Below are 10,860 nucleotides of genomic sequence, written 5' to 3' on the forward strand. Positions count from 1 at the left end.
TGCCTCCTGGTTTTGGCCTGGTGCAGCCCCAGCTACTGTAGCCATCTGGGGAGTGAATCAGCCGATGAAATATCTTTCTCTGTCTCTCCCTCCCTTTCTGTAATGCTGTCTTTCATATAAATAGATCTTAAGAGACAGACCGTAAGGACTAAGCTCTGGAAACTCCTTTGTATTTGAAGCCTAAGTTCCCAAGACAGTGTACATTTTTTATTTCCCATCTTCCCTTTTATAGAAAATCATAATCAACTCAAGTATAAACTTCGTAGTGGTTTTCGTGTTGTAGGAGTAGTTGTCAGAAATTACTTTAACAGGCCGGCACCGTGGCTCACTAGGCTAATCCTCCATCTTGCGGTGCTGGCACACCGGATTCTAGTCCCAGTCAGGGCACCGGATTCTGTCCCGGTTGCCCCTCTTCCAGACCAGCTCTCTGCTGTGGCCAGGGAGTGCAGTGGAGGATGGCCCAGGTGCTTGGGCCCTGCACCCCATGGGAGACCAGGAGAAGTACCTGGCTCCTGCCATCGGATCAGCGCAGTGTGCCGGCTGCAGCGCACCGGCTGCGGCAGCCATTGGAGGGTGAACCAACGGCAAAGGAAGACCTTTCTCTCTGTCTCTCTCTCTCACTGTCCACTCTGCCTGTCAAAAAAAAAAAAAAAAAAAAAAAAAAAAAAAAAAAAAAAAGAAATTACGTTAACAAAAGTTATCTAATGCTGCTGGAAGGAGCCAGCATAGTGGTTGGCCTTCACTACTATGTGCAAGTTTGCAGTTTTATTCCTATGAGAAAGTGGACAACATCCATTTGATTATTCCGGATACATTGCGTAGCGTTCACATGAGTTATTAGCTTTTAATTTTGAAGTTACCTCAAGCACAAGGAGTCCAAATGTGTAATTTTTATTGTGATAATATCATTAATAAGATAATAATAAGATTAATAAGAGGGTCTAAAATGTGTAGGGGCAGTTTTAACGATGATGATGATGGTGGTGGTGGTGGTGGTGATGATGATGATGTGCCTTCACCACCCAAGTGAAGAAAGAGAATATGCAGACTCCCGAGGACACTTCTCCCTTCCTCACTTACCCCTGCCATGAGGAAATGACCATCCTGGCTCGGGCTGGTGTAATTCATGCTTTTGTTTTCTTCTTGGTTTTGAGTCACCAGGACCGACTAGAAAAGACCAGAGGAGAACTTGTGTGTGTATGGGGGGTCTGAATGAGTGTCCCCAGCATTTCCAGGTGATAGGGTATGGAAGGACTTGCACATGGTCGAGGCAGTTCAAGTAAAATAAGAACCTGGCCATCCTCTTTTGGGTCCAGTGATAGTTGATAACACCCTTATTTTTCTCTCCTGGCCTTCATTTTATACCTGTTGCTCCCCTCCCCCAAACAATGTTCCTTCTATTGACATTATTTTAAAGATGCATAACCGAATTTCAATGAACTGTCATCACGCTGTGTTTCCCAGCTTCTGCTCTGAGACTTTTCCTTCTCCAAATGACAGCTTTTATCCACAGCGTTCTGACAGGTCAAGCTTAGCTCTCCCTTTGGAGGTGAAAATGTATTAATTAATTAATTAGAATTATTTCTGGCTGTGACAGAATATGTAAACTGACCCAAGTTTCTTTCTCTTATACACATGTGAGCAGGCAGCTTTTCTGTCTTATTTCTCCCCAGTGCATGAACTGCGTTCTCAAATCGCCTCATGGCCCAAGACAGCTTCCTCTAAGTCCTGGCACCACACCTGTAATCCAAGTACCAGACAAGAGGGTCCAGGGGCCCAAGAGCCCAGAAGTACAGCCTCTGCCCTAAAGACGCTCTGGGGAGGTGCACACACTATGGCCTCTGAATTGTCATTGCTTAGAATCAAGTCACCGAGGGAAGCTGGGCAATCTCTAAGTTATGTGCTCAGGTAATATCCAGGGGATCTATCACAAGAAACGAAGGAAGAAAGAATGAAGCTTGGGAAAAATATCAGTCCCTGCCGAAGGCCCCTTCATAGTTATTCTTACGAATTGAAGACTGTAGCTTCTGTGGTGTCTGTGCAGGTCAGCCCCACTGAGTGGTTTATATATCTCTGGTTTGCCTAATGCCTGTTCCAGAAGTTTGAAGGAGGGAGTTAATAGTCCCATGTGGGGGCTCTGTTCTAATTAATTTGAGGTGAGAAGACAAGATTTGAGGATTGGTGAATACTCTCTGTTCTCTCACATTTTAAAAAGATTTATTTATTTGTTTGAAAGGGAGAGGAAGGGGGAGGGGAGAGGGAGATGGGGAGGGAGAGAATCTTTTATCTGCTGGTTAACTCCCCAAACCGTTTCAATCACTGGGCTGGTCCAGGACCCCAGAACTCTGTCTGGGTCTCCCACATGGACTTGGGCCACCATCTGTCGCTTTCCTAGGTGTGTTAGCAGGGAGCTGGATCAGAAGCAGAAAAGCTGGGACTCAAACTAGCACTCCGATATAGGATACCAGACCTGCAGGTGTTGGCTTAATCTGCTGTGCCACATGCCAGCCCCTTTTCCAAATTTTTATTGTCAATTATTCTATTTATTTGATTGATCTATACTGTGGAGTGCCCAGGTTTTACACATTGCTATACTTATCCTTATCACTCAATCCTCACACTAGCCTGGGTTTTAGATATAATTATCTACATCCGCATTTACAGATGCAAAGCCTGTTGCTCAAGAGGCTTTTGTAACTGGCCCAAGATCCGGCTGGGGCAGCCTGGCTTGGTTGCCTTGCCTAGCTCTTCATTTGGGGTTCATGGTACATCAGAATTGTCTTTGCTGCTTTTGACTTTTTTTTTAAAAGATTTATTTATTTATTTGAAAGGCACAGTGAGAGAGAGAGAGAGAGAGAGAGAGAAGTCTTTCATCCGCTGTTTTACTCTACAGATGGTTGTAATGGACAGGGCTGGGCCAGACGGAAACCAGAAGCCACATGTGCTTCTTTTGGGTCTCCCATGTGGTTGCAGGGGCCCAGACACTTCTGCTGCTTTCCAGGCGCATTAGCTGGGAGCTGCATCAGAAATAGGGCGGCCAGGACTTGAACTGATGCCCATATGGGATGCCGGCACTGTAGGTGGCAGCTTTATCTGCTATGTCACAGCGCCAGCCCCTGTTTCTGATTTTTTTAACCTTATATATTAACTTGAGAATTAGCCGAATTTAAGATTTTATTGCAATTTTTATTGCAATTTATTGAATTTATGCATCAATTTGGAAGGAGATACCATCTTTACTAGGCTGAGTTCTCCCACCTATGAACAAGATGCTATAGTTTGGACATGATTTGGCTTTCCAACTCATGCAAATGTTTAAGTCTTTTTTTTAAAAGATTTATTTATTTATTTAAAAAGGCAGAGTTACAGAGAGGCAGAGGCAGAAGTAGAGAGATCTTCCATCTGCTAGTTCACTCCCTAATGGCCGTGATGGCAGGAGCTTGGCATATCCAAAGCCAGGAGCCAGGAGCTTCTTCCAGGCTTCCATGTGGGTGCAGGGGCCCAAGGACTTGGACCATCTTCCACTGCTTTCCCAGGCCACAGCAGGGAAAGCTGGATTGGAAGTGCAGCAGCCAGGACTTGAACTGGCGCCCATATGGGATGCCGGCACTGCAGGTGAAAGCTTTACCTGTTATACCACAGTGCAAATGTTAAAGTCTAAAAGTCATGGACTGATGGTACTAAGGGTGAGTGCTTGATCCGATTATGGTGTTGAAGGCAGGGTCTCTGGGAAGTGACTGGATGTGGTTGCTAGGGGTGAGTCCCGTGATTGAATTGTGGTGACTTTCTAAGAACCAACCACACGGAGTGTGAGTGTGATGCTTGTCTCTGCTTCCTAGGTCACCATGTGATCCTCCCTCTGCACATGTTGCCATCCACTGCCCTCATCAGAGGCTGGACCCACAGGGCTACCTAAGCTGACTGGGAGCCTCCAAAACCGTGAGCTAAAATAAATCTCCCTTCGTGAAGCAGTGCCTGTCTCTCAAGTATTTTAGTTGTGTAATGACAGGCTCCACGAGGAGAGCTGAGAGGGGTTCTCGGTGGTGGTGGAGGTGTCTAGTTCCCCCTCTGCACACTTCCCACAGGTGTTGGTGTTTTCCTTGCAGAGCCAGTGCTCACAATGGAAGTGTTGCTCACTGCTGCATGCCAGGAAGATCACCAACGGTCACACTGGGCTACTCAGGGCATCTGGCAGGCAGTAGGGGGTCTTTTGTGATTAGGGTGTGGATGCTCCTTTCTCTAGATTGGCTTGGAGTTGGGTGGAATGGCCCTAGAGGCTTCTTATTTCTCTTGTGCTCATAAGACTTGACCTTGAGTAGAGGTACATGCTGAAGCTCGAGAGTCATCAGTGAAGTGTTGAGTGTGAGGGTGTTCTAGGCAGACACTGGCTTCAAGACTCAGCTGTCTGAAGTGACACTTCTACTTCTATTGTGGTCCTTGAAAGTTTCCCTGATTTTTCTTTCAAAAGTTTATATTCATGAGTCCAAAAGGTACATGATTCACATTTTATCAGGCAGCTTTATATATTTTTCATGGGACAATTTTTAAATTTATTTCACTATTTGTTGGATGACCTATCTTAAATAAGTGATTTACAGTGTTATGTTATCTACTTTTTAATATTTCCAAGCATTCAAAACAAACAAAAAAATCTGGGGCTGGCGTTGTGGTGCACTAGGTTAAGCCAATGCCTGCTAGGCCAGCAGTTCATATCAGAGCACTGGTTCGAGTCCTGCTGCTCTGCTTCAGATCCAGCTCTCTGCTAATGTGCTTGGGAAGGCAGTTGTTCATGGCCCAAGTACTTAGGGCCCTGCCACCCATGTGAGAGATCCAGATGGAGTTCTGGGCTCCTAACTTCATCCTCGCCCAGCTTTGGTTGTTGCGGCCATTTGGGGTGTGAATCAGTGGATAGAAGATTCTCTTTCTCTCTCTTCTCTCTCTCCTTCATACTCTCTCTCTGTCCCTCCCTCTCTCTGTCATTCTGCCTTTCAAATAAATAAAATAAAACTCTTTAAAGAATAAAATAAAAATCTAATTTTTTTCCCAAAGAAACCTTTTATTTAATAAGTACAAATTTCCTAAGTACAACTTTAGGAATACAGTGATTCTTCTCACCATACCCACCCTCCCAATCCCACTTCCACCTCTCCTTCTCCTCCCTCTCCCCTTCCCAGTCCCATTCTCTATTAAGATTCATTTTCAATTAACTTCATACACAGAGGACCAACTCTATACTAAGTAAGGATTTCAACAATTTGCATGCATGCACACACGCGTGCGTACACACACACACAACTGAGAACAAGTTTTACAGTTAACTCTCATAATACAAATCACTGAGGACAGAGGTTCTGCTTGGAAAGTTAGGGCACAGTGACTCCTTTGTTAACTTAACAATTAACGCTCTTATGTATAATGTCAGTGACCACTCAAGGCTTTGACATGAGCTGCCTAGGTTATGGAAGCCTTTTGGATCCACAAACTCCTTCAGTATTTAGACAAGGCCATAAGCAAAGTGGAAGTTCTCTCCTCCCTTCAGAGAAAAGTACATCCTTCTTTGATGACCACTTCTTTCCTCTGAGATCTCACTCACAGAGATTTTCACGTAAAACAGTGTCTTGGCTTTCCATATCTGAAATGCTCTCATGGGCTTTTCAGCCAGACCTCTGTCCTCAGTGATTTGTATTATGAGAGTTAACTGTAAAACTTGTTCTCAGTTGTTGTGTGTGTGTGTGTGTGTACGCACGTGTGCGTGCACACATGCAAATTGTTGAAATCTTTACTTAGTATAGAGTTGGTCCTCTGTCTTAAGGGCTGAGTCTGAGGTCAGAGTGCTACTTAAAGTGAAAAAAAATCTAATTTTTAAGTTGCCAAACATTCACTTTCTTAAATCTGAATGGTAGGGAGCAGGGCACAGAATGTCAGCCTCCTTCATCTTTAAGCACTTATTTGGACCAACCTCAAAGAGGGTTTAGTTCTAAGGTCAGGCAGAGGATTAGCCTAGTGAGCCACGGCGCTGGCCCAACCACTGCTTTTTACCTTGCTTAATTCTCAGCCTTGACTGCCGTGCTTCTCTCTGGCAGGCAAGATGACCCAAAACACAGTGACGGTGAATGGAGTCCACGTGGCCTCTGCATTGTCCCTGCAGACCGACGTCCACATCCGCATCCACCAGGAGTCAGTTTTGACACAACTCCTGAAGCAATTTCCTTCTTGCCCTTGGGACACTGGCCCTTCCAAGGCCAGGATAAACTATGAGCAGCTGGCTGTAGGGGTAAGACTGGGGGGCATAGGTGGTGGGTTAAAGAGGTAACACAAGGATTGCAACTGACCTTTTCAATGGCATGCAGCAGAGGAAAATGAGTCAAATTCCTATGAGGAGGGACATGAGAACTCACTAGTTATATTGCATTTTGTCTGGGAGAAGGTTTGGGAAGTGTCCTTTTTTGGCTGGGAAAGAATGATCCACTTTTTCTCTGGTGCAGAGGGTCAGTGCCAGCTGGAAGAGGGAAAACAGGTAGAAGATTCTCTGGGGGTTGTTAATTCAAGTTCATTGGACCCATGGGACTGAGGGCTGCAGGTGCAAGGCGACATGCTAGGCACATCACGGAAACTACTGACAGAATCTCTAGGCAACACCTAAAGTGTGCAGCCTCCACCAAAGGGGATGCTACACAAGTGACTGGAACCAATGGTAGACCGGGTGGTGTAAGAGGCAAGAGGCAGAAGCCTGTGTCTGAGTCAAGACCTGTCAAGGTCTCTGCCAGCCTGATGGGGAGCTCCCTAAAAACCCTGTCCGTTACAAGAGTTCCTCATTGGGTGGGAATGGCTCTTGAGCTGTGCCTTGCTTAATCATGGGCTGGGGGCCATCCCCAAAGAGTGTGTTCTCAGCTCAAGAGATGGGGGGGAACCTTGAAGGAACTGACAACTGTAGGCTATCAGCAACCATACCTCTTTTCTTGAGCGGCTTATATAGTGGCATATCTTTGTAATTTATTCATTATTGATTTTCATGTTTTACAGATTTATTTATTTGAAAGTCAGTGTTAGAGAGAAAGAGATAGAGAGAGAGAGAGAGAGAGAGAGGGCTTCCATCAGCTGGTTCACTTCCAGATGGCTTTAACGGCCACGGCTGGGCCAGGCTGAAGTCAGGAGTCAGGAACTTGATCTGGATCTCCCATGTGGGTGGCAAGGACCCAAGCACTTGGGCCTTCTGCTGCTTTTTCTAGGCCATTAGCAGGGAACTGACCAGAAGTGGAGCCTTTGGGACAGAAACTGGTGCCCACATAGGATGACAGCATTGCAAGCAGTGGATTTACCCACTGTGCCACAATGCTGGCACCCTCTTTATAATTTTTAAAATTAAGAGCTCGGATCAGAAGAAATAGGTTGGTGCCAGAATGTGAGGTCAGGTGGAGGATTTAGATGGGGTGATGAGATTCCCTAGGGAGAGTGAGGAGAAAAAAAGTGGAACTCAGTGGGTGGGATTGACAGTGTTGAAGCTGGGAGAAGACAATGAAGGATAACCAGTCAATTTTGTAAAAGACACCAGGAAAGATCCAGGCCAGTGCAGACACAGAACCATCCAGAACCAGAGTTGCAGAGAGATCAAGGTAGAGAACAAGGAGAGGAAACCCACCCTGGGAGCATGGTGCATGGGAAGGGGGCCTGACTTTTCATCCTGTCTTACAGGTGACCCAGCTATTGCTGGGGGTTGTGAGCTGTGCTCTTGGAGTATGTCTCTACTTTGGGCCCTGGACTGAGCTTTGTGGCTCTGGATGTGCCTTCTGGGTAGGGTCTGTGGTGAGTAAGGACAAGGCCAGAGCTCAGTGGGAGGCAAGCAGTGATGGACAAGGAGAAAGTTCCTTTGGATCTAGACTGGAGATTTGGGAATGCTTCCAATGACCCAAAGTCTAAATGCCTTTTGCCATGAGGGAGTTGCCGTAGGGGCTAGGTAAACCTTCTCATTTCCATGTTAGCAAGGGTAGAGCAGCAGCTGTAGCTGGAGTCTCGCCTGTATGTTAGGTTTCCTTGCTTGTCTTTTGGATTTTCATTCTATTTGGCAGTTCTGGGAACTACTGGAGGTAGGATGATGAGAGATCAGGGGAGTAAACTGGAGGTCTTTCTCTAATGTCTTCTCTTCCCAGGCTGCTGCAGCAGGAGCTGGAGCCACTGCCCACGAGAAGTATCAGGGCAGACATTCAGTGAGTCTTGGGCATTCTTTCTCCTCCACATTGTCTATCTACTCCCTCTTGAGTCTAGTTTTCAATTTTCTATCTTCTACCTTTTGGTTCCCAATATCCTGATGTGTTTCCTGGAGGGGAGGGGAGGGTTTCCTGGGACAGGAGCTGGGAAAGGTTTGAGGCTAGCACTTCTATGGCTGTACCATGGGGCCTGCATCTTGAACTTCTCTCTTCTAGGGTTCTGTCTTTGGGCTGTTCACCCTGGCTGGCATTGCTACAGCTACAGCTGCTGTTGTCCTCTGTGTGAACAGCTTGATTCAGCAAAATGATCGCTTCTACATGGAGATCCAGTCTGTGTGTGATCACCCACATCGTGTCACCACAACCATTGGGTATCCATGGGTCCCGGGAAGACGTTACCAGACTTACGATGTCATAGACTGGAGGAAGAATGAGTGCAGATCATCTATGCAAATGTGATGGTGAGGATCAGAGTCTGGGCTTCCAGGGACCAGTCACAACCCACTGCTCTCAAGAAATTAGGCACTGAAGGGCAGAGCTGTAGGTTCCTTGAGCTTTGGTGGTGGAGTTTTTAACTTAAGCTGGAGACATTTCTTAGACCCTCATGAAGATTCACTGAAAAAAAAAGGGGATGAAGATCAGAGACTAGACATGGAATGGAGGAGAGTATCAGGCACCCTTATGTTTGTTTGGGTGTGTGGCTGTCCTGGCTATCTATTGCCACATAACAGGGCACACCTAAACATAGTGGCTTAAAAATACAATTGATTGTTTCCACAGTTCTCTGGGTTGGCTCAGCTCAAATGGGCAGTTCTTCTTCTTCTTTTTTTTTTTTTTTTTCAGATTTGTTTATTTATTTGAAAGGGAGAGAGAGAGAGAGAGAGAGATCTTCCATTCGTTGGTTCACACCCTAGATGGTCAGGGTTGGGCAAGACTGAAGCCAAGAGCCATGAACTTCATCCAGGTCTCCCATATGGGTGCACCCATTTTCTGCTGCTTTCCCAGGTATAATAGCAGGGAGCTATATTGGAAGTGTAGCAGCCAGGACATGACTGGGTGCCCCTATGAGATGCTGGCATCACAGGTGGCAGCTTAACTCACTATGCCACAGTGGTGGCCCTGGCAGTTCTCAACTTGATTTTTCTCATGCAGTTGTGATCAGATGTCAGGTGGAGGTGGTCATCCCAGGGCTCCGTTAGGTTGGATGTCCAAGACGGCACACTCACATGACTGGCAATTGATCCTGACTCTTGGCTGGGAGCTCAGCTGGGCTGTCAATCAGGCAGCTACAATAGCTCCTCTATGTGGCTTGAGTGTCCCTTAGCCCAGAAACCAGGTTCTGGTGGGGAATATTATGTGTTTTGAGAGTTGGGAAATTAAAGCTGCCAGCCAGTTAAGGGGTCCCATGGCCACTGGCATTGTGTTATCTCTATGCTATTTGGCTGAAACAATCATGCACTCTTCCAGATTCTAGGGGGTGGAAAAATAGACTCCGTTTCTCATTAGGGAGTGGCAAGGTCACACTGCAGATCAGCAGGTGGCATGGAAGCTGTGGCTGCTCCATCCTTGGAAAATACCATCTGCTTAGAGGGGAAGCCACCTTGTGGGACAGACTGTGATGAAGTGGTTTGAACAGAATTAGAGGAGGTGACTCTTGGTTCTCTCTGCCTTTTTCCATTATCGTCAGGATTTGTTCCTAGGATTCTGTGCCCTGCTCCTGGCTGTCTGTATCCTGGAGGTCCTTGTGTCCTTGGTTTCCCTGCGAATGAGTCTTCAAAGCTTGTACAGCCAGAGCTTCCAACCTTTGGTGAGTTGTCAGGGAGGGGCTGCTGGCCAGTGTGTGTGTGTGTGGGGGGCTTTGAGAACAGTGAGGTGCATCAGGGCCAGGAGCCCCCTTATCTGAGGCCATGCCCATCTTTCAGTTTTCCTCCTCTCTTGACCCTTCCTTTCGCTGTCTGGAGAATGTGAACCCATTACTGTGTCCTGTGCTAACTTCTGTCTGCCCTGTGCGTCTCCACAGCTTCCCCCCTCTCTCTTGGGTTGTATCTGGGTATTTGTCAGATTCCCTTTCCTCTGCCACCTGGTCTTTCCTGCTCGATCCCAGCTTCCCGTTGCTGCTTTCTTTCCCTCCTTTTTTTCTCTTTCTTGTTTTCAAATTCTGTAACGTAACTCTGCCCCCATGTTTTCTCTCTCAGTGTTTGATTTTTTCCCCCATTTCTCTCTCTTTTTAGGATAAAGAAGGGTCTGAGAAGAAGCTACTGGGGGAGAATTTAGTGCCTCCCTCCCCATTCAAAGAGAAGACCCTGGCTATCATTATCCTGTGAGCTGCCAAAGGCCTTGCTTGAAGTTCATCGTGTCGTGTCCTGAGCAGCCCAGTGCCCAAGGGGAGGACAGAACACTCTCCCCAGAGCCCTCAGACTTGCTTCTCCCTTGTCCAACCCCTCTGTTTCCTTCTCTTCCCACTATCCTCACCTACCATGCCCAACCCACTGTCCTCAGCTCAATGGACAGGCATTTTGTACTGTTCCTCGTACTTACTAAAAATAGAAACAACCAGGAAAACAATTTGCACAGAAAAGACATGGCCGCCTTTGGTTTAAGCACTCGTGTTCTGGGAAAGGCCTTCCTTTGTACTGATATGAGAGTCAGTATTTAT

General features: G+C 46.6%; 1 protein-coding gene across 1 annotated transcript; it reads left to right on the forward strand.

The window, feature by feature from the left end:
- The first annotated feature begins 6,088 nt into the window (after positions 1-6,088).
- Positions 6,089-10,528, forward strand: TMEM176B (transmembrane protein 176B). Its single transcript, XM_051836976.2, has 5 exons — positions 6,089-6,274; positions 7,693-7,803; positions 8,421-8,585; positions 9,892-10,011; positions 10,436-10,528. The coding sequence occupies exons 1-5, from the start codon at positions 6,089-6,091 to the stop codon at positions 10,526-10,528; spliced, it is 675 nt and encodes a 224-aa protein (XP_051692936.2).
- The last annotated feature ends 332 nt before the right edge of the window (positions 10,529-10,860 follow it).

The sequence above is a fragment of the Oryctolagus cuniculus genome, chromosome 7, assembly GCF_964237555.1.
Source record: "Oryctolagus cuniculus chromosome 7, mOryCun1.1, whole genome shotgun sequence".
In the NCBI taxonomy this organism is placed as follows: Eukaryota; Metazoa; Chordata; class Mammalia; order Lagomorpha; family Leporidae; genus Oryctolagus; species Oryctolagus cuniculus.